General features: G+C 44.0%; 1 protein-coding gene across 16 annotated transcripts in view; it reads right to left on the reverse strand.

Annotated features, from left to right (window-relative positions):
- SVIL (supervillin) overlaps positions 1-24,150 on the reverse strand; it is a 195,523-nt gene that overhangs the window by 20,235 nt on the left and 151,138 nt on the right. For 9 of the 16 annotated variants that reach the window (XM_083188888.1, XM_083188884.1, XM_083188882.1 and 6 more), the window contains 7 exons: positions 18,905-18,982; positions 17,626-17,694; positions 11,728-11,878; positions 10,127-10,216; positions 9,736-9,822; positions 6,712-6,889; positions 643-815 (listed from right to left, as the gene is read on the reverse strand). In XM_083188888.1, coding sequence (XP_083045014.1) covers positions 643-815; positions 6,712-6,889; positions 9,736-9,822; positions 10,127-10,216; positions 11,728-11,878; positions 17,626-17,694; positions 18,905-18,982 — 826 coding nt within the window. The remainder of the gene's footprint in view (positions 1-642; positions 816-6,711; positions 6,890-9,735; positions 9,823-10,126; positions 10,217-11,727; positions 11,879-17,625; positions 17,695-18,904; positions 18,983-24,150) is intronic. The other 7 variants (XM_083188890.1, XM_083188896.1, XM_083188891.1 and 4 more) reach the window with 5 other exon arrangements.

Here is a 24,150-nt window from a genome sequence, read left to right on the forward strand (position 1 = left end):
GCTACAGAATTCCAGAACGCACAGGTGAACAATATTGGTGTAAAGAAAAGCTGAAAACCTGGCCCACAAGCAAGACATTGGGGGGAGACCCAGCATGCAAACATGCACCAGGGGGAGGGGGGGGGGGTTGCCTATAATTGCGCCATCCCGCACACATGGAGCAGGTTAGCGCTAACAGGGTGGAGCGGGAGGGTGCATGTTTGCGAATACACTGCTGCAAGGAAGGGTATAGGAGAGGACAAGCCTGAGCAGCTCTGAAGGCTTTAACTTTAATGCTCACACTCCTCCAGCACCAGCTATCCCCCCCCCCCCCCAAAGGTCTACAGTGCCCCATTTGGCTGAAAGAGAAATAAATGCACCATTGTGACCACAAATATGCCCTGTTGATTAACAGAACTACATGGATATTAAGTGTTTAATGATCCTTTTATATAGAAGTATGGGAGTGGGAAAGGCACAACAATATCAACAACAACTCAGGCAGGCTCTGTGCTTACCTAAATAGATCGAAAATCGATCTAAAACATGGTGATAACCCCTGTAGAGGAGCTGGAGATACCCCCCTTTTATCCATTTAAAATAACCTAGCACTGGCAAGCTGCAGCATTGGGGCAAACATTCCACATCACACAGTATACATACTTTTTTCCACTTTCATTCTTTTGGACTCCATGAATGCCACATTCAGTCTGGTCTCTGTGTACTCCTGCAGGATATCATCTCGAGCTGCGAGCATTCGCAGTGGGTTCCCTGAGGCCTGGACCTTGCGCATTGGTCTCACTGCGCGTTTGTGTTCGGCGACAGCCGAGGTTAGCCTGGATTTTACATGGGAAAAACACAAAGATACAATCACTTAACTTTCATCTCTGCCCTCCACAGACTTTCAATTTGCTAATAATGCTTGGCAGCTAATTGTTCTCCTCTTTGGTCAGATAATCAATAACCACCCATAAGAGCATTGTTTATAGAACAGGTGCTAAATACATAGAATGAGCAGTGGTGGAGAGCTGTATACAGTCACTCATAAGAAAATATAGGCTGGCAATAGGCGCGTTCCCCTGCTCACTCTGCTTTGGGATGGAGCTGAATTAGGGGAGTAGAAACCATGTAAGGTAAGGCATGAATGATAAGGGACAATGCTAAATAACGTGCTTACATTGTGCTCCTGTGAACAGATGACAAGAATGCTACATACACTGCTGCACAGCCCTATTAGCAGACAGAAAGCTTCTAGTCAAAACAAGCAATAAAACATGGATGACATTTAATATCCATTAATGCAATTCCCGCTGGCTTATGGTAAAGACTGAGCACAACCCGCAGAAGTACAGAAGGAGCAGTTCTCATGGCAAGAAATACAGTCACTAGATAATCCCTGGCAATACATTTACAAAGTACAGTGTTCAAGAGGGTAGCAGAGATGTGCACCAGATCAATGCAGTGTGCTATGTGGGGAACATTATATGGGGGACAGCACTATTTAGATTTAAAATGTGTGCCCCATGGATTGTCACTTAGCACAAGGCTTCATTGGAAAGCAATAAAAGAATCATGAGACGCATCTTGTGTTACCATATAAGGAATTCCGGTGCAGATCTGGTCCCAAACGAAAGGTGAAAGGACTTACAAGAAATTAGGTTATTTTCAAGTGTACTGGAAGTCCTACTATTCATATTTATTTCTTTGTATTTATTGTACAGGTTGGAGTATCCTGTCCCCAGTAGTGCCAGTTAGATATCCTAGTATTTACAAGCCCCTCTCTACATTTCACTAACAGATCGCTGTAATTTTCTCATCTCCCAAGGTATTCTAGCCAAATGTGCAAGCAGAGGCATAAGTTCATCCCAATCACCCGGAGGCAAATTGGAGTTTGCACCCCACCCCCCCTTTAAAAAAACAACAAAAAAACTGCAACACATCGTTTGTGTACTGCAGCCCTATGAATTGGCAGAGATCCAGCTATGCTGTGTGAGAATGGCCAGCGGGTCAGAATCAGACTCACGAGCATTCAGAAATCAGCAGAGCTTTGTTGGAAGAGAAGAGGTCACATTTAGTTGAATCCCTGTGTGAACCATACAGGTGCTCCTACAGGGCTTGGAGCCAAGAGGCAGAAGACTCCATTGCCTCTGGGAGTTACAACCCTGTGTACAAGTCAAATGGTTACTGTGTGAGAATACATTTGCGTGAACGATTTGAAGACCATGGTGAAAAACACATGTTCAGAAATAACTATGTAAATGACTACTTAAAAATCTACACAAAAAGGTGGAAAAATAACTTGAGAACCAGTTTTTTGGAACTATTATTTGTTTAGGTTGCCAGCAATCCTACCTGGTAGTGCATGCCCTACCTCCCCACCCCACCGACCTCCCTTTCTGTCTTCCATTTCCGGTCTCCTGTCTCATCTATCATCCTCCCATTCCCCCCATCCACCCACCCCCCCCCCCCCCCCCCCAACCCCCAGGGCTGACAGAATATACGGTCCTGGAGAAAGAAACCGCGGTTGTGTTCAGGAGTTTGGCAGCCAGTGAGAAATATGAAAGCAGCTCCCTCCAGAGCTCACAGCACAGCTGTTCGAAGAACATATAAGGCTGCTAGTATAATAAATTACTTTGAAACAGGCTAAATAAATAAAAAAATAAAAAAAAAATCTTCCTGGAACAATGACAGTGTTTGACTTTGACCTATATGTTTAAAGAACTTCTGCCCTCCAGACCACAACTGTAACTGTGTTTTATGGAGAGGCAGCTGCTTAACCCTGAAACAATATGGGAGGACCAATATGGCACCCTCACTTTCCCTAGCATAGAATTTTTTTTTGCACTGCTGAATACCACCCACTCAAGGGCAGCTAGATGTACTGACCACGCCACCTACCTGACAGGATATCTATCTACGGGAAGGGGGTGATGAAAGAACAAAAGTTAAGCTGATGGGAAGGGGGAGGAACAGATGCAGTGTAATGTGAGAAGGGTGCAAGGTCGGCAACAGACAAAAGGAGCCAGCCGACAGTAATACCCCTTTCACACCAGCCTAAATTCCCGGGTTGAGTCCGGGAACAACCCGGGACTAGCTCTGGTGTGAAAGGTTCCAGGGACAAATTCCCGGGTTAATTTGCCGGCAATTCAACCCTGCTAGGTAGCAGGGTTGCTCCCGGGTCCTTCCAGGGTTACTGGCTGGTGTGAAAGGTGCAGGGACATGTCCCTGCTTCCTGTGTTGCCTCTGCTAGTGCTGATTTGCTAGCAGGGCAACTTCCTGTTGTGGTAGACACTCACAGACACGCCCAGAGACAGCATACAGCGTGTAGGGAGACACTGTGCATGTTTTGTGGCACCACAGATGCCAGAAGTGTGTTTTAACCCCTGAAAGCCTGCAATCTGTGCCATGTCTTGGACAAATGAGGAGGGGAGAGCTATAAATCATTAGAGGGGAAGATGCTTTCATATTTTAATTTGTTTTATACAAGTAAACAAAGGCTGAAACACTACAAATGTTTTGTGTCTTAATTATTAATAATCAATAATCTAACGTGGGCCTAAAAAAGGCCATTTTCAATGCTATTCTCATAGAAATGCAGGGTCATCCCGGGTTCAGTGTGAAAGGTGCCGGCTAGGGTTGTCCCTGCTTCAAAAGCATGTGTGAATGGGTCCCAACCCGGGAATGTCCCTGCTTGTCCTGGGAATGTAATTCCCGGGTTTGTCTCTGCATTTCTGGTGTGAAAGGGGTATAACTAGCCAGACACTGCAGCAGATAAGACCTTTGGGGAGGCAGGAGATGGAGAAGTTGTAAAAGGGCATTACCTCCATCCTGACACTGCCTGTTGTAAACCTAAATGGATGCATCACTGTGCCCCGTAATCCAGTATTTGACTTGTGACTCAAATATATGGAAGGCACCCCATTCTGATACCTACAGTATGCTAGCATGAGCATGTTCCTCGATCCAAAGACTGGTCGTGCTGCCATATTGTAGGGGGAAATCCACAAATGCTATAATCTGACCTCAATAGAAATTTTAAGTCAACTGACAAAAATATGTAATTTATTCTGTACCATATAGAATTTGATTTAGTAGAAGAAATATGAATAGCTATTATACATGTACAAGAAAACATTATGAATCTTTAGGGGTATCCTATTAGCAGTGGTACAGTTATCGTATTGGCCCTGATGCTTGTGTCCTTCTCACCAGGTACCTGGCAGTATCAGGTAATCCACGCTAGGCATCTGATGGGACCCATGAGAATACATGAGATCAGGGACTTATCAGCGATCCCATGTGTTCTGGTACTATCGCCGGACCTTTTTCTGTTGATAAAAAGTAGACGCTAATTGGATAACGCAATAATGACCATTGCTCATAACCTGCGAGATCTGCCCATTTTTATCAACCGAAACAGCATCAGGGCCAATAGGATTTTGTCATTTAAAAGGAAGAAAAAAAGTGTAGTTGTACATGAGGAATGGCTGCATCGGACAGCTTTCAGAAGAATCAGATTGTAACTGACATTCACAGAATCTCTCTGCGTGGCAACAGTTGCTCTTTACTAGGTCTGCATTATGTTTATTCTCAAAAGTACTTTATTTAATAATCCTGACAAATGGACCACCCTAGTCCTCTATATTAACCTCAGCATTATGCAGTCTCTGTCGTGTCTCTAGAAATGAATATATTAGAGCATGCCTCAGGCTGCATTCATCTCTCTGCTGGTAGCCACAAGGATGGAATGATGCTATATGGGTCCTCAAACTGCGGCCCTCCAGATGTTGTGAAACTACAATACAAATCCCAGCATGCCTTGCCACAGTTTTGCTATAAGGGAGTGTTAAAACTGTGGCAAGGCATGTTGGGATTTGTAGTTTCACATCTGGAGGGCCACAGTTTGAAGACTCATGCATATACATTGATCCATCATTACATAAAGGTGCTGCAATATGATATGCACAGGTCAGAATAGCATGGGAAGAGGACTGCGAAAACAAGACTGCAGAGCCGCTATGGGTAATATTACACTAGAAAGAAAGACTATTAATGTAAACTATTTATATTGTACTACTTCTCAGTGCTGTGAGCTGGGAACGTGGATTACTCAAAATTAATTTACTGCCTGTAGTGATTTATTGCCATATGGTATCAGGATAGAGAGAAAAAAAAGGCTTCCAAAAATAACAGGAACAGTTCTTCTTTGGGAGAAAAAAAAATACATGAATATATGGGTAATTATCGAGTGATAATTGAAAATCAATATGTTTATTAGATATCGATATCCAGCTTGTGTAAACACAGAACATATATGGAAGATGCTGAATTCTACAGGTTTGAGTCCTTGACTAGTCACCGAAAGAGAACGCGAGTCACATTCCTAGAGAAGGCGAGTCACATGTAAACATGTAGTTTGGTTAACATTCAGTTTTTCTGTGGGTGTCAGTCATAAAAGTTTAGGGTATTATAAGAGTATAGAGCACGGGTGTCAAACACAAGGCCCGCGGGCCAAATCCGGCCCGCCAGACCTTGTCATGTGGCCCGCGCGAGGAGATAGCACGCAGGGGCAGTGGGTCCCAGCTCCTGTCTAGGCCACCTCCTCTCACCCACCCCGCTCGCCGGAGCTGCGGGGTTGGTTGCTGGGACTGGGACGTCACGCAGCTGGCGATCCGTGCTGGACTGCTGGTAGTAGCGGTAACCGTGTGTGCGAGGCGGCTGACTGAAATAGGTTAGTAGTGTATAGCTCGGGCTGGTCGCTGTACGTGGGGATCTCTGTCACTGAGGGTGACATTTACACACCAGGCCATGTTCTCCTCTAGTCACTGCGTGTCTATCTTGCTAGCCCACATTAAAATGTCTTTCCCAAAATGGTGTCACCTCCTCTAGCATCCCTATGGCAGCTCTGTACCTTTTGTCCCTGTCTACCACTGAACCCTGCACCTCAATATAATTAGTACTGGATGTGGAATTACATTTCTGCAGCATAGCTCTGTGTTTGATGGCCCACCATTTTTGTTATCACATTATTGTTCTATGCATGTCCTGTTTCATACTGCTTTAAAGTACACCTTGTACAAGTTTTCTGTCATTTGTACTTTTGGGGGGACCGGCCCTTTGAGGGTGACCAAACTGCTGATGCGGCCCCCGATGAATTTGAGTTGGACACCCCTGGTATAGAGCATCAATCATATTGTACAATTAACTAGGAGAACAGGTTTAAATAAAATACATGTTCCTTTAGTTCCTATGCCCTTTCTGTGGTAACAAGAGTCCTGCATACAAACAACTTTTTTCCGACTTCTAAGTATTAATTGTTACAATATATTATGGTCGCTTTTAAAATGTTGAATTTCAGCTTTCAGCATTTTTGAGTGAGGGGGATTTAAGCTCCAAAAATGAACCTGAAATGTAACAAGTAACATGGCTTGACTTATGCATAAAATGCAAATTTGCATTCTAAGAAATTCGTCTAAAAGCTAAATTTACTACAGGTTTGGTTGACTTTAATGCATTGGTCAGTTATGACATCATGGGACTAAAATACGTAATAGGATTTTTCAATTGTACTGAGTAAAATAAACAAGCATATAGGCGATTCAATTTAGTTCAAACTTGTGAAAATGGATGGCATATACGTGGGAGAAACATAACATGATAGTTATATGCAGCCCATTTTAAGCATACACCAATGATATAAAACATAATTTGGTAATAGTAAGGATTACCCACTTTGGTTCCTCAGAGCTGAATAAAAGATCAAAGTCTTCATCAAAGTCAAATGCTGCAGGGCTGGCTATGAACTCCAGGGGACGGTAGAACCTGGAAAATGTCTCATCGTCATCGAGTTTCATAACTTCTTTCACAGATTTACTGGTGACTGCCAGTGTTGTGTCCTGCAGTCCTCCGACTGGCCGAAGGGAAAAAAAAACACAAATAATTACATCCATAGAGAGGTTTCTTGAATTTTTAACATTAAAGTAAAGAGAAAACAAAGCTGAGCCCCGGGACAAAGCCTTTTTTTGTGTCAGGTCGCTGTCTAGTCTTGGTCTACAATTCCAGGAAAAATTAAAATACACTGCTCAACAAAATAAAGGTAACACTAACAAAACACATCCTAGATCTGAATGAATTAATATTCTTATTAAAGGTGTTGTTCTTTACATAGTTGAATGTGCTGACAACAAAATCACACAAAAATTATCGGTACTCTTTACCTAGAACGGCGCCCGCGATCAGAATCGCGGGCGTCGGGGGTAAAAAATCGCGGTCATCGCGGGTACATCAAAATCGTGTACCCGCGATGACCGCGATTTTCCCATAGGGAACAATGTTAAAAAGCCTGATTGACCGCGATTTTACTTTAAAATGCCTCAATGCCCGCGATTTTACCATAGGAATCAATGTTAAATGGGCTACAGAGCCCAAATAGCCCCAATTAACCCTTAAATGTCACCCCAATTTTTGTACGCCACCCCACGATCCACGCCAACCCGAAGCGTGGCGAGCGCAGGGAGCCCGCGAGGGGCGGCGGTACGCGTCCTCCGACCTTTTCATGCCCTACTATCCACGTCGGCGTGGAGTTGAGAATAGAATAGTGTGGCGAGCGCAGCGAGCCACCGAGCCCGAAGCGTGGCGAGCGCAGCGAGCCCCGCGAGGGGACGCGAGGGGACGCGGATACCTTCACAGGTAAACGCGTCCCTTCGCGGGCTTCACAGGTGTCCGCGTCGCCACGGACACCTGTGAAGTACGCGAGGGGACGCGTATAACTGTGAAGGTATCCGCGTCCCCTCGCGGGGCTCGCTGCGCTCGCCACGCTTCGGGCTCGGTGGCTCGCTGCGCTCGCCACACTATTCTATTCTCAACTCCACGCCGACGTGGATAGTAGGGCATGAAAAGGTCGGAGGACGCGTACCGCCGCCCCTCGTGGGCTCGCTGCGCTCGCCACGCTTCGGGTTGGCGTGGATCGTGGGGTGGCGTACAAAAATTGGGGTGACATTTAAGGGTTAATTGGGGCTATTTGGGCTCTGTAGCCCATTTAACATTGATTCCTATGGTAAAATCGCGGGCATTGAGGCATTGAATGCAAAATCGCGGTCAATTATGCTTTTTAACATTGTTCCCTATGGGAAAATCGGGTGATCGCGGGCATCGCGTCGCGGCCGTTTATGTACTGCCCGCGATGCCGCGATCACCCCGATGGGCGCCGTTCTAGGTAAAGAGTACCAAATTATCAATGGAAATTTTTTTTATTAACCCATGGAGGTCTGGATTTAGAGCCCCCCTAAAAATTAAAGTGGAAAAAAACACACTACAGGCTGATCAAACTTTGATGTAATGTCTTTAAAACAAGTAAAAATGAGGCTCAGTAGTGTGTGTGGCCTCACCGTGCCTGTATGACCTCCCTACAATGCCTGGGCATGCTCCTGATGAGGTGGCGGATGGTCTCCTGAGGGATCTCCTCCCAGACATGGACTAAAGCATCCGCCAACTCCTGGACAGTCTGTGGTGCAATGTGGCATTGGTGGATGAAGCGAGACATTATGTCTCAGATGTGCTCAATTGGATTCAGGGCTGGGGAACGGGTGGGCCAGTCCATAGCATCAATGCCTTAGTCTTGCAGGAACTGCTGACACACTATAGCCACATGAGGTCTAGCATGGTCTTGCATTAGGAGGAACCCAGGGCCAACCGCACCAGCATATGGTCTCACAAGGGGGTCTGAGGATCTCATCTCGGTACCTAATGGCAGTCAGGCTACCACTGGCGAGCACACGGAGGGCTGTGTGGCCCCCAGAAGAAATGCCACCCCACACCATTACTGACTCACTGCCAAACCGGTCATGCTGGAGGATGTTCCAGGCAGCAGAAGGTTCTCCTTGGAGTCTCCAGACAGCTGAAGAGCACAGGGCGCCTTTGCCAATCTTGGTGTTCTCTGGTAAATGCCAAAAGTCTAGCACGGTGTTGGGCTGTAAGCATAACCCCCACCTGTGGACGCTGGGCCCTCCTACCACCCTCATGGAGCTTCTGACTGTTTGAGCACATGCACATTTGTGGCCTGCTGGAGGTCATTTTGCAGGGTTCTGGCAGTATTCCTCCTTGCACAAAGGCGGAGGTAGCGTTTCTGCTGGGTTGTTGCCCTCCCACGGCCTCCTCCACATCTCCTGATGTACTGGCCTGTCTTCTGGTAGCTCCTCCATGCTCATACACTACGCTGACAGACACAGCAAACCTTCTTGCCACAGCTCGCATTGATGTGCCATCTTGGATAAGCTGCACTACTTGAGCCACTTGTGTGGGCTGTAGACTTCGTCTCATGCTACCACTAGAGTGAGAGCTCCGCCAGCTTTCAAAAGTGACCAAAACATCATCCAGAAAGCATAGGAGCTGAGAAGTGGTCTGGTCACCACCTGCAGAACAACTCCTTTATTGGGGGCGTATTGCTAATTGCCTATAATTACCACCTGTTGTCTATTCCATTTGCACAACAGCATGCGAAATTGATTGTCAATCAGTGTTGCTTCCTAAGTGGACAGTTTGATTTCACAGAAGTGTGATTGACTTGGAGTTAGATTGTGTTGTTTAAGTATTCCCTTTATTTTTTTGAGCAGTGTATAATGAACTCACTTTTAAGCCAAAATCTAAGCTATAATTGTTATATTCCTCTATGCACTCAGCTTTTCACATTGATAAAGATAGAGACGCTCCACCACATCGGTAACACACTATTACCATAAACAAAACCTGTACACTTACCTTTATTGTGCAGTCTTCCCAGGAATGATTCTAATTTATCCAACTTTCTATCAGATTCCAAAGACATATCAGGCTTTGCTTCGATTTCTAGTAAGCAGAGAATAGCAATAAATGAAAAATGGAGACTTCACATCCAAAAGGGAGATATATCAAAGTTTGAAGAGAGATCGAGAACTAACCAATCAGTTTCTGTCATTTTACATGCAGTGTTTGAAGACTTAAAGGAGCCGATTGACTTGTACTTGATCTCTCTCCAAGTTTTAAACAATCTCCCCATATTTTGTTGTAATATACCATGTAGGTTGCTTTGGTTGTTTAGACACCTTTTTTTATTCATGTAAGAAAACCAATCATCATAGAACGAAACTTTTAGGTTTAGATACTTGCATACCTTCAGCAGGCTTGGAAACAACATTTGTGGATTTCAGTTTCAGAGCGAGTGGTGATGCAACAGGTGTAATAGCTGTGGGTGAGGCCAAGCCTACATGGAAAGAAATACAATCTGTCAAAAACAACTGTCTTGCACTTAAAACATCTAAACTGCAGACGACAACTCATCCACCAGACCATCTTATTGACAAAATATTTTCATTTAAAATTACCACTTCTGTAAGCTGTGAATATTTTGTAACAGAGGATGAGAAAGACATATAAAAGGGAATTGGTATATTTTGTAGACAGAATGTTGCCACTAATATATGCCAAACTGTCAACATTGTAAAGTTAAAGTGTCCAGTTCACTTCCTTAAACAGGACCTAACAGTTAAAACAGTGCAAAAGTCAATAGCAGTTACCTTCCTGTGTAGCCATTATTGTGGTTTTATTCACTATGTGCAGCGACTACTGTTTAGGATTCGCTGCACATTCACCGGAGAGGGAGGGCTGGAGGATTCGCTGCCAGCCCTCCCTCTCCCCCTATTCAATGTGTCAGGGACTCGCTGCCCCTGACAACGAATTTTAACCCCACCCCCGGCGAATGCCGCAGGGAGCCGGGACGATGATGGAAGGCAGGGAGATGGAAGCCTCCCTGCCTGCGCCGGATGCTGTGTGGAGAAGGAGGGCTGTCAGGGACACGGGCAGCACAGGGTCAGGTCGGTTATCGCTGGCGAGCAGGGGGTCCCTACGGTGTATGTGAGATCAGCGGCGGGGTCGCTGCGTCAACCCCGCCGCTGATCTCACATACACCGTAGGGACCCCCTGCACACCAACACTACCCGACCTGACCCTACCAGACCCCGCTGCATGCCAACCACCAGCAGGCAGGGGGTCCCTGCAACTAGGGAGGAGAAGAAGGGCTGTGCTGGTCTGGCTCGTGCATATGTAATGAGCGGGACCAAGTGCAGTGAATATCTAATGAGCGGCTCACCCTGCTGACGTCATGTGAAAAAAAAAAAAATTTAAATATATATTCATGTGCTGCAAGCCCCTTTACATAATAAAATTACTAAATAGGCCTGATTCAGATGCAGGCACTAAAACAATCAAAGCCGCTACTCCGTGAGCAATTTAATGCGCATTATGTTGATTCTGATGCCACCTGGAAATGTAATGAGATGCCCATTGGTGGCCTCACTTATGCTGCTTTCACATCACAAAATGAAGGTTCGCATCGGGACTTTGGGAAAGGGGAATTAGTTCAGCAACTCCATACACATGCAGCAGTGGTCACAGATCTTTTGATAAAAACGACCTTCTGAGTCACTATTTGGCCACATAGAATGGGTGCGGGAACGGAGATGCTGGCGCCATTTTTGATGCATACGTGATCTCAGTTGTAGGCATCTCATTACTACCTTGCATAAAACGTTCACCTCCTGACTATCATTTACGTTGGATTCCTCACTGCAAGTGGCGATCACAACAGATGCAGTCGGCCAATAATCGTTCCGCTGCATTACTAACTGCATTGTGCCTGCCCCTGGTGTAAAGCATCCAGCTGCATTCCCAGTAGTTGAACACTCACGCAGTATGTAAAGAAGGTAAGACACAAACCTTTTTTAACCATGCGCCCGGCAACACTAAACTGAGTGGAGTCATTGAAAGCTCCTATACCCTTGGACTTCCAGGCCTCTTCTCGGACAGTAATCTGTTGTTTCCTCTCCTCAATGGACATATGTAATCCATTGCCATCAGTGACTTTCTGCTTTACAGGATGGGAGGAAAAAGTAGAAAACAAACCTTTAGGAAATCTCTCATACGGTTACAACAATACACTTATTCCACCCCACACACATTACAAGGGATCATAATTGGACTGCTGCTGGAAATCTGTGTGCAAGAGTCATGAAATCCTCTCCAATCAGTGCAGACTGCAGATAATTCCAATTCTATAAGGGCAATTATTCCAGCTCATCCAATTACTTTATCTTTATGTGCAGTAATTGTACAATTCTTCACTCCCGCACACACTATTGTGTGTATATGAAAACTGTATAATAAAAAATAATAAAATACAGAGTGTATTGTGGAGATTTGTATGCTGCAAATGTAACGTTTCCGCAGAACATTCGCCACATGATATTGTATAGAATCTGCTTGCCATGTGCCCTATCATTCTTGCCCTAACTGTATATTAGAGAGCTGTCTTGTAGCATGCAGAAAGTGTATAATATCTCCCTTGTTACCTAAAGTGACCAAAGTAACTTTTACCAAAGTACTAATGGTAACACATATAATTTAAAACAGCAGCAATCTAAACTGTATAAATCAGTAGTAACTGTTAAGGCCCATTCACATTGGGCAGAACTTTCCCCATCATTGCTTAGCATACACACTGGGCAAAATTACGCAATGTGTATGGACCTTTAGAAATATGTCCAGTATAGTATGGAAAAATTCCAGGATCTTTAAAGGCCATACACATCTGATAAGGCTGACACTGAGCATCACGATTTACAGACTGCAAGCAGGGCAAGAAAACAAGTCACCGTGATCCTGAAGTGTTAGATGGTAGAGCAGGGATGGGGAACCATTAGCATTCCAGCTGTATGTTGAACTACCCATCCCAGCATGCCTTGCATCAGTTTTAGCATGGCCAAATATTAATACTGTAGTAGGGCATGCTGGTATGTAGAGTTCAACAACAGCTGGAGCGCCAAAGGATCCCCATCCTTGTGGTATATAGGATGGCTAGGAAACTAAGCACCATTACATAGTGCCTTGGAATATACTCCACATTAGAACGTTTATATTGCTACCCTTTTACCCTATGTTTTGAGGGGGCCAAAACTGTTCCAGAATACTCTCTCAAAAAAAAAAAAAAGGATGGACAGTTATCACAATGGACTCTTCACAAACAAATGTGATGCAGCAGTTTCCATAAGGAACCAAGAGTTTTAGAACTTAGTTTTTGTAGGGATCAGTGATTCTAATTGACAACTCGGGCACAATTATGAACCGAAATTATGATTGGACATAGATACTGCGGTGTATAAGCAATCATCATGTTAATCGATAGTTTATTACCATAAACGGTTTTAGCGCATGGCACAGTGCTGAAGATTTATCTCATGTCCCTTTTTCTGGCAACGCTGTCAGTCCTAGGCAGCATCTAGGAGGATAACTTTCCTAATATACAATATTTCCCAATTGACATTTATAATAACTTGTAACAGACATAGCTGGTGCTTACAATTATTATTGCCTACAACCAACAAAATACACTGTACCATTTACCCAATAATGATTAGGACCCATGGGCACAGAGAACAAAGTACATGCAGACAGCCCCAAAGCATTGCAGACCTGGCCCAGCATGCAATGCAGGCATGTTTGACCTCGTGCTGTGATGATACACAATCCCCCCCCCCCCCCCCCCAGTGGTCACCATCCCCATGCTATTAGTGATGTCTCTCTCAGACATTAAAGGGCTCCATCTGACAAAGAGAGACTGCTATCATAACAGGAAGCGTGCATATCCCTGGCGTTCCACTTCATAGAATGTTCAGGTCACGATTAATTTTTTTTTCTGACAGCTTCCTCTAACAGCATTAGTTGCCGATGGGGGAAGGAAAGTTGTATCTGTACAGATTCGGGTTTGAAACCATTCAAAATACCTAGAAAATGTTATCTTGTCTGTGCACATTGTATCTGTACACCAGTTATTCAACTGTGGCAGCCATCTTAGCCCTTTGAGTGCATAGTGAATTTGTCAAAATAGGTGTCAAAATTGCCAAGCAAACCTTTTTATTCATCATAATGACCTGTAATGTTTACTGTATATAGGAAATAATCTTTTTACACAAATTTAATTTGAATTTATATAACAAATGTGAGCGGACATTTTGAATATCTCACAGATGGCACTCAAAGGGGTAAAGGCTGAAGGGGATGCAGTTTAAATCCCGGCGGTCGGGATCCCGGCGTTCAAAATCCCGACACTTTCTCCCCCCGTGGGTGTCCACGACACCCTCGGAGGGAGAATAAATTATTGTGCCGAGCGTAGCGAGGCACCAGGCCCGCTGCGTGGCGAGCGCAGCGAGCCCGCAAGGGGGGGCGATCCACGTCCCCCCCTTGTCGGGATTCCGGCGTCGGGATTTTGAACGCCGGGATCCCGACTGCCGGATTTTCATGCCGAATCCGGCTTAAGCAATACACCTCAGTAAAGTATAGCAAATCAATTCATGATTGAGAACTAGAAACTCCCTTGTTAATTCTCGGCCTGCATTCTTATGGGTACGATTCAGCCAACACAATGGCCGCCTCTAGCGTCATATGTACACAAAATGGAGAGTTGTTTGTGCCAACTTGATGATGTACCAAGGACAAACAGAATCTCACTAGACAGAACAGAAACTATAAAAAATGGCTAATGCAGTGGTTCCCAAACTGTGCGCCTAGGCTCCCTGGGGTGCCTAGGGACACTTGCAGGGGTGCCTCGGGTTGGTCATTATTTATGATCAATTATTTCTGGGCAAAACCAGTGCTGGTGGCTGGGCCTAGGGGAGCCGTGGAAAAATTCTGATACTCTAGGGCAGTGGTGGACAACCTGTGGCTCTTGAGCCTCATGTGGCTTTCCCCCTTGTAAAGTGCGGCTCCTGCTCCCACTGCTGCTCACCGCCCACCGTCTGTCCCAGTCCCTCCTGCTGCCGGTTCCCTGAATCCCTTCTCCTTCTGAGGGGGGGAGAGCGCGCATCGCGCATCTCTCCTACCTCTTACTGTGCATCATTGCGACTGGGCCGTCCGTCAATCAGAGCTTGTGGGCCAGCAGCCAATCAGGAGCCGGCCCAGTCACAGGGAAGTGAGGGGGAAGGAGACGCGCGGTGTGCTGTGCTCTCCTCCCATCGGTGACATGACAGGAGGACTGCAGGGGGACACCAGCCTGTCCTCTCCCCGCCTGGCAGCAGCAGCAACAACGGTGAGTGCTGCTGCTGGGAAATTTGCACTGTGGGGGCATAGCAGTTTGTGGCACTGTGGGGGCATAGCAGTTTGTGGCAGTGTGGGGGCATAGCAGCTTTTTGGCACTGTGGGGGCAAACCCGGCATCGTGTGGTGCATACCTGGCACTATTGGGGGCATATTTATATATGGCACTGCACTATTGGAGGCATATTTGTATCACACCCACCCAAGGGGTCAAAATAGACTACGCCCCTTTTTTTGGCGCATGCGCCTTTGGCGTGTGCATGATGTCGGCTCTTTAGCTTGACTACCGATATTTTTCGGCTCTTTACCTCTGACCGGTTGGCCACCCCTGCTCTAGGGTGCCGTGATTAAAAAAAGATTGGGAACCCCATGGCTAATGAGTGTTTAAAATATTTGATTTCGCTTAAAATGTTTACATCCAAAATTACTTTTAAACAGCTGAAAGGAAGAACACTTTGCTTGTGGTTTGCAGCCAACCTCAAATCTAATTTTTTGCTTTCTTAAATGTTTGCACTTATCTTCCTCAACATCTGGAATGACGACGGAGTGCGGATTATGATTAATACAGTGCAGAACTCAAAATTTTCCCAGAATTGATCATTTCAGGAAGATGACATAGAATCTCAAAGAAAGCACCTGTGGTTTGTGCTAATACTACTGTGACCAGCTATATTTTCCAATCTTGACATACTGTAGCAATCATTCACAATGCATTGAATTGTACAGGAAGGCATAAGTCACATTCATACAAAAAAGAAAAAAAACTACCACAAAACTATCGTTGGGAACCCAAAAAAGACATGCTAATAGAACATACTTAACAGCATGCCATCTTTTCACTAGAGGAGATATTCCCAACATGTTAGCAGGCCAACATTGTGCTCACTAAGCAAAAAAAAAAAGAAAATCTGACATATGGAAGATAGTGTTTGTTTATATTTTATTTGTGAATCTAATACACAGTTACTATGATGAGGCCTACATGAGTAGTGATTGATCGTCATTTTCTAAGCGATCTTACTAGATCACTTAGAAAATGCCCCAACACAGTTAGGGGCCATAGTGATGCGTGGCCCTGCGCGACACTATCACCCGGCGATTAATATCCGGCATGCTCAGCGGAGAACAATGGTCCTGATAGATTGCTCAGCACACAGTGCTAACAAACCGCTGTGCGCCGAGTGATCTTGCTGAGCGTTCTGGGCACTCTAGGATCACTCAGGATCCTCAGCAAAGCTCCCTGTGTGTAAGCCATGTAAGTTACAGCTTAGTCGCTCGGGTTGTAAGGTTTTAAAGATGCCCTATAGTTTGTGGCATACAGTACATAATGGGTGCAATCTGCATGTACCTGTAGCCCTCTTTGGCCACAATAACTGCCTGGCGGGCCAAATATGGTCGCATGTAGTCTATTGGACCTGTAGTGAGGACCATCATGGAGGTTGTTATTTATATTATTTATTTATATTGTGCCAGCATAAATTGTAGTGCTTTAAAAGTGGGGACCAACAGTACTAACACAAGACTGAATATTGGCATACAGAGTTTAGGGGGCTTCGTATACAAGTGTACAATCTATAGGAATATACAAGTCTTATATATCTGGCTGAGCCAGTAAATATTTACCACTTCCTAGAACACTGCTAAGCCCTTTTTTCAGCGCAGTGTGTTCCAATCAGGACTCGGGTGGCTATTTCCATTTAAGGAGAATACGAGTAAGTTAAAGGGAACTGTGCAGATCGCTGATCTTCAGGTAGAGCGTTTAAGATCTTAATCCAATGGTGGCGCTATATTTTGAAATGTCTATATTTAACATTTAGAATGTAATACATGCACTGCAGAAAATTATAACTCAAGGAAGAGTCTGTTAATCAATAAGCCACTGTGCCATTTACATCTGAAAATATATGTAACTTTAGTCACCAATCACCATATTTTAATACAATGGAGGTCAATTCTAAGTCAAAGGCTGAAGCAGATGGAGATGAGCCAATTGCAGTAAAGTCTAGACACATGGCATATGACCTTTATCGCTCTTGTCCGTCTTGTCTGGCTTAGTGTGTGAGATGTAAGGGGGATAATCTGTGATGTTCAGAATCTCTTCCAAATGACAAGAGCGTACTACCTGTGCCAAACCCACTCTGAGAACAGGATTATATGCAATGAGCTAAGGACAGAGGTATTTACAGTTCCTTCAGAAAGCTGGAATAGAGCCTATAGTAAGCTAGCAATATAAAAAGGAAAGAGTTAACATGGTTTAGGACTACAGAACACATTAGGGAAGGCTCTTTGCTTTCTCTGCAAATGTTGCTAAACTAGCATTTAAAAGTCACCAGTAACCCCCCATCTCCTGTGGGCTAGTGTGGTATGAAAGGGACTTGCGTAACATGAGAGAGCCACAGCTTGTCCAAGAATACTCTGCTTCTCACCAGTACATTTAACACACACACCCGAGAGGAGCAGATACAGTATACCATTGCTCAGGGGATTACTATAGTGTCCAAGTTACGCTAAGTTTATCTCAATTCACCTTCCATCTCCAAGGATGACGTTCAGCAAACATCACCGGACTTGAGACGCTCATGCTATCATTACTGACCTTGAAAGTAAAAAAAAACAGATACAGAAAGATAAGAAAGTAGAAATAGAAGTGTGGTATAGGATGGGGAGAACATGCCAAACAGCATTACCTGGAGCAGTATGCATATCAAATAACCAGCCACAAGGCCCCCATGACACCACACTCAGCAGGCGGGAAACATGGTGCTACAGACAAACCATGTGGGGGAGAGGGAACACTTATTAGTTCCCATTAGCTTAAGTGAGTCAAGACAAAGAGTTAGTACCGATTCCAGCAGGCCCAGATTGTGAAGCCCTAGACATCTGCTAGCTATCCTATTGTGAAGTCACATGATGGATCCAATATAAACAGGCTGCAGATATTGTGACTATTATAAAATCTGGAAAGAAATGCTTCCATGCATGCCAGGATCATCAATTATTTCAGCATAAGCAACATCCATGGGCCCTTGACACAAATACGGGGGGTATTCAATGTTGGGTCACCACTGTCGGGCTGGCCAGACAGCCTTGACCCTGTCCCGTTTTCGGTCTGCTCGACCAAGAATTTCCTGGCTAGATTCAATGTCGCACCTGCCGCAGGTTGAGAAGGGGGCGTGGCCGCAAGAAGCAGACGGGAATCGGTGAGCTGCGGCCGAGAGCTCATCACTTCCTGGTGGTTCTCGGCAGAACGAGCCTGAGTGTTTGTGAAGTCTGGCTTGTTCTGCCGAGATCCCCTGTTCAATGCTGTCGGGGAAGACATCATTGAATAGGGCCCCGCAGCCATCTCCTCTGTTGGGAATGGCTGCGGGAGATTGAATATCCCCCTACATCTAGGCAATTTGTATCATCAGAAATGTGATTTTCCCACTAAATTGGGGTAATTTAGGAGGTAGTTTCATATGGTAATGCTGGCCATCACCTCATAATTGCCGTGACCCATAGTCTGTCGCAAGCTCTAGTGAAAAGATAATTTCAACAAGAAAATGCATAAGAGGTTTTGGAGCTTGTATTACTGCCATTCATACCACGATATTACAGGTCAGTGTTCTTTACATATGTGAAGAGTCTTTTTGGTGACACTTCCACTTTGAGGTACAGGTCTATTTTGCAGTAATGATCATAAGACTTCATCTTTGGATGTATAACCCAGTTATCTGTCCCGCTTCCCCGGTTCCATTACAGTTACTCAGGGCTGCAGTTGCTGTGTAGAAGCTGTGCTACAGAAGCAGGTTCACACGTTTCCTCACCTGATTTATGGGAATAAAGTGTTGGCATTTATAGGCAGCAGGTATAGCAGGAGAGTAAATAGAAGCATAGACAGGTTCCTAAGGACAGAAGCAGAAGCAAAGCAAGAAAATTAGGAGAAAGGAGTTGTCAAATCATATAAAAACTCTGCACAACATATAGCTAGCAGTAGAGGGCAGTATTTAGCATAGGCATGGCTTAATACATCGGCCTACAAAGTAAAATCGTCGATTTGCCACTAAGTATTTAAGACTCAGGCCCATGCAGTGTATACAGGTATGTGTATGAAACGATCATGTCATTTTCTATGTCCGGTCATGTAAAGACCCCCCACCCCCCCAGCACCACTTAAATGGTGTCCTTAAAAAGAAGCCAATGATTCACATAAGCATTGTATCAGGGCAGATCTCACAGTACTGTAAGCAAACACTGGTGCCACTTCTGAAAGCTTCACAAAGCACATCAGAACACAGCCAACATCAGAAACACTATTTCCAAGCCACTATGGCATAGTCCAGCTTACCCACAGCTGATTACAATGGCCATAAGCATCTTTAATATCTCCTTCTTCCTACAGGTTAAAGGAAACAGGGTGATGAGGTATTCGGTTGAAGTTCTTGCCAGTTCCTGAGGTTACATTAATAAGGTACATAGCTCCACGTTTACCAAGAGCTCTTTATAAACCAGACTTGGGTAGCACTGATTATACATTTATTTATTTTTTGCCCAAAAGGAGTTATTGCTGAATACCAAGCACTGCATCTAAAGCTCAGACACGGGACAGTCATTTAGAATCTCGGTTTTTACTTAAAAATCCAAATTACAAGACATGTTTAAAGTAAGATAGTGGTCAGCAACCAACATTAAAAAACTGAAAAGATCTTCTCGTAATATACATTCTTCTATCCATCGGCAATCACTAGGTGCTAAATGTATTCACAAATCAAATTTTTTATAGATCCTATATTTTATGAAAAGCTATTTAATTGGTCGTGTGTTTTTTTAGATGATCAACATTCGCTTATGTAAAGAGAACGGCATGCAGTCACTGGTTAAACAATGTCTAATTCTACAGTCACTAGGCCACCACTAATGGTCGACACCTTGAAATGGTCGACATACCCAAAGTCGTCCTTGACAAAAAAGGTCAACACTAGCTTATGCACAACATAGACATGGTCGACATTAATAAGGTCGAAATGACTTTCTGGTTTTTATTTATTTATAAAAAGGTAGTTTTTCATACTTTACTATCCACATGAGCATAGAGTGGGAATATAATAGCACAGCGAGGCACCGTTCCCGGAGCGACAGGATGCAGTACACATAAGCGCTGTCCATGTCGACACCAAAAACAGTGAAACACTCATGTCGACCATAAGCGCATGTCGACCTTTTTCCATTGTCAAACTTGGGTGTGTTGACCAATTCAAGGGGCCAACCTAGTAATGGTCGACCTTCAGTGGGTGACCTATACATTGTCTACATTTATACTCCAACAACTAGAACTGCCTGTTACCAAGTGGACAATCGGGGGAAATTCAAGCCTATGCAAAATGCGGAAAAGGTAATTGGTTGAACAAATCTCCAGTAGAACTGTAGCCAACATTGCTCATTCTCAACAATGCATCTATGGGAGACTTTGGTGTCTGCATAATGCTGGCGGTCGTCGCTTTATGATGGAACTGTGAGGACACCTCGGAGATGATTTTCGTCAAGCCATAAGAGGACCCTGCTCACAAGCTTAACACTAACTATATTTAATTCATGGGGGTTAAAGGTCACAGACAGCCTATTAGTCCAGCCACACTGCAGTAGAGAAAAGGACTATAAAACATAGAATTTGACGGCAGATAAGAACCATTTGGCCCATGTAGTCAGACCCTTTTTTATCCTTCAGGTAACCTCAACTCTTTTTAATCCTTATTACTTTTTAAGGATATTCATATGCCTATCCCAAGCATGTTTAAATTGTTCTACTGTCTTAGCCTCTACCACCTCTGATGGGAGGCTATTCCACTTATCCACTACCCTTTCTGTGAAGTAATTCTTTCTAACATTTCCATTGAACCTACCTCCCTCCAGTTTCAGTGCATGTCCTCGTGTTCTATTACTTTTTTTCCTTTGAAGAAAATTTCCCTCCTGTACTATGTTAAAGCCCTTGATATATTTGAAGATTTCTATCATGTCCCCCCCTTTACCTTCTCTGTTCCAAACTATACATGTTAAGATCTTTTAGTCTATCCAGGTAAGTTTTGGTCTTTCCAGGTAAGTTTTGTGATGTAGGCCATGCATGACGCAGCAATGATGACCTGGGGTGTCAGGGTTGTCAGAGTATGATGTTGTGTGAGCTGTTTTATCATAAGCGTTTGGGAATTAGATTACCATGGACTTTTACAGAGTGCATTTACAGAGAACACTTAAGGTTTTGGAAGTTATAGGCACTTTGGTTAGGTAACACTAGTCTACATGCTGCCTTAAAAAAAAAAAAAAAAAAAGACTGTAGAGCTGATAATTTGGTTACTTTTGCTCCCTCTACAAAACGTCAAACAGGCTCTCAAGAGCCACTTCATTAAACCCAGCCATCTCTCATCCCTAAACCTCCGTTCTCTCACTGTCTACCCCATCTAGTCACCCCTGTCTGTCACCACCTTTAGAATGTAAGCTCTAGAAAGCAGGGCCCTCTTTGCTCATGTACTTTCTGCCACCATGATGCTTATTTCAGTGTTATGACAGATTATTTATTTTGCTCATTTCTTTTATGTTCTTTGTAGGCACTGCAGAAACCTAGTGGCGCCATATAAAAGGATAACAGTCACAACAGCTGCACCTAGAGAAATATGGAAATAGACAATTTAAGGCAAATTATAGAGGAATTACGATTAATGAAAAAAAAGTACTGAATATCAAACATAATATTAAATCAAATTTGATTAATCCATCTATGGAAATTCAGTTATAATCCATGAAATCCCAGGATTTTGAAGCCCTACACAAGGGGAGCTGGTGTGAAGCGATGTGCGGAGCAGCATTTTGCCTATGCTAGGCATGCACGCTCTCTGCAGACGAAGGCAATGCATGGGACTGCGCATCGTCGTTGCTATACCCTGCACACACGGAGCGACCAGTGCTTACTTTCTAAGCAATCTAAGCTTGGCGAGGCTACTTTAGTGCAACCCATGTGATCTTTAGGCTCTGATGCAATGCTCATGGGTCAGTGCGTTACATCGGCCCTGATGTCAAACTCATACGATTTGGTCACGTTTCATCAAAATCAGAAGAAAAGTTACCAAATTTCAGGAGAATAGTCCTGTTGTATGGGCACCTTCACTCAGATTGCTCAGACTGACCCATGCTGGGTCTTTGCACAATAAATAGATGCAATGGATCGAATACTAAAGCCATCTATGGGATGTCCTCCTTAACACAAGGTCCATTTTGCTAGCTAAATATTAGAACCAAGCAACTCTCTGAAGCCATGAAGAGAGGCGGCAAAATGAAGTTTTTGGTTTAACAAACGAATAATTAAAACGTGGAATTGTTTGCACTGGACTACAAAATGCAGCAGTTAGGTGTGAATAAGCCAATGTTTATTCTCGTTATACACTGCACTGGAATTTAAAGTTGCCTCTAAACCACATGAGGCTAAAAATAGATTATGGTAACACAAATAGCTTCTAATACCAGTTCCGCTAACACAACTCACATGGAGCAGACAGACTTTATTCTGTTAAAAAAAGAAAAAAAAGAACCAACATAAAAATGGACAGGAAACCTTTAATTATATCTAGTGCTGTACATGATTATCTTCTACATACAGAACTTATTTGTTCATGGGATTTCCATTGGAGAAGGGGACTGGCAGATCACATACAAATAACTAAACCTTACTTTATGAAGGACTTACAAAACAACTCCACAGTAATAGGGGTATAACAAAGATTTGTTGTTTATTATGGTTTTCATTAAGGCTTTGGATTTCTTTATTTAAAAGGCTAATGGCATCTCCTGGGAAATTATTTCCTTGTAGAAGGCATGAAGGCCGCACTAGTTTAGCCCACTCAGATAAAGACCCCCTACAGGTCAGGCAAAAGGAAGCAATGAGGGCAGTGGTCACTTTTAAATCTAGGACCCTAAATGGTGCCCATACACTTGTGCGATGGTGCTCTGCAATTTCCCTTGAAGCTCCCCATGCGATAAATCGCATCATCTCAAGTGCTTTTCTTGGCATTCGATGTTCATACAATAATGCGATAAATCGCATGGCCTTGCGACCTGAAATCAGGGTTGGCGTTGAAAGTGAGGATGGCGTTGACAATGGGGGTGCATTTAACATTCTAAGCACCCATCAGGGTGCTTGTACAATTAAAAATCGGATCGCATGCCGCTATATTGCCTGTGATGCTCTGCGATGGAAATCGGGGGCGCCGTGCTAGGAAACAAGTACCAACTATGCATGTGTGGTCTTGGTCACCTGTGACCACACACTAGAGGATCTGCAATGCCAACATGCTGTTACCTGTCAGTGCAACTGGTAGTTATTCCACACCATCCATATGACAAAAGCTAGTAACTCTCCAGGTGAGGCATTTTTGGAAGGAAAATTTTTTAAAAAAAGCAAGAAAACTGCCAAAAATAACGATATTTTCCTTCATGAGATTCTTCTCATTAAAACTTGTGCCAATATATATTTAATAGTAACCTCATCCAAGCTCATGAGAGCCAAACATGAACTAAGCTAACACTTCTGCAAAAGTCTTCAAACAAAGCACATCTGGAGAGAGGTGATTCTCCCCCACCGCCGCCCACTCCCCTTTTGACTGAAGGGAATATATAAAATCATTCTGTAGCATTTATTATGCGCCCAACCAATGAATTCACCTCAATGACCCATGCAGCATTTCTAGTTCTGAAAAAGGATTATGAACAGACTTAATACATTTGCTGCTTGGGGAAAAAAAGTAACCGCAAAGTGAATCCGTTTTGTCAAAGAAAATGGTGTTTCAGCATTGATGGAACTACAAGCTCAAGCACAACCTTGTTTTAAAAAGTGGTTCTGGTGTGTGCTTGTGTCTCCTTAGTAGAGAAATAACATTATTCTATTGGGGCAGAGACTTGTGCAACTGACCTCTATATATTACGCAGTGGAATATATTGGCGCTGCACAATAAAAGGGATCAATACATTTTATTAAGGAGCTATATCTAACAGCTTCTACATAAAGCTTCTCTACAATGGGAGTACCCCA

This window comes from Crinia signifera, chromosome 5 (genome assembly GCF_055691185.1).
Source record: "Crinia signifera chromosome 5, ASM5569118v1, whole genome shotgun sequence".
NCBI classification, from domain to species: Eukaryota; Metazoa; Chordata; class Amphibia; order Anura; family Myobatrachidae; genus Crinia; species Crinia signifera.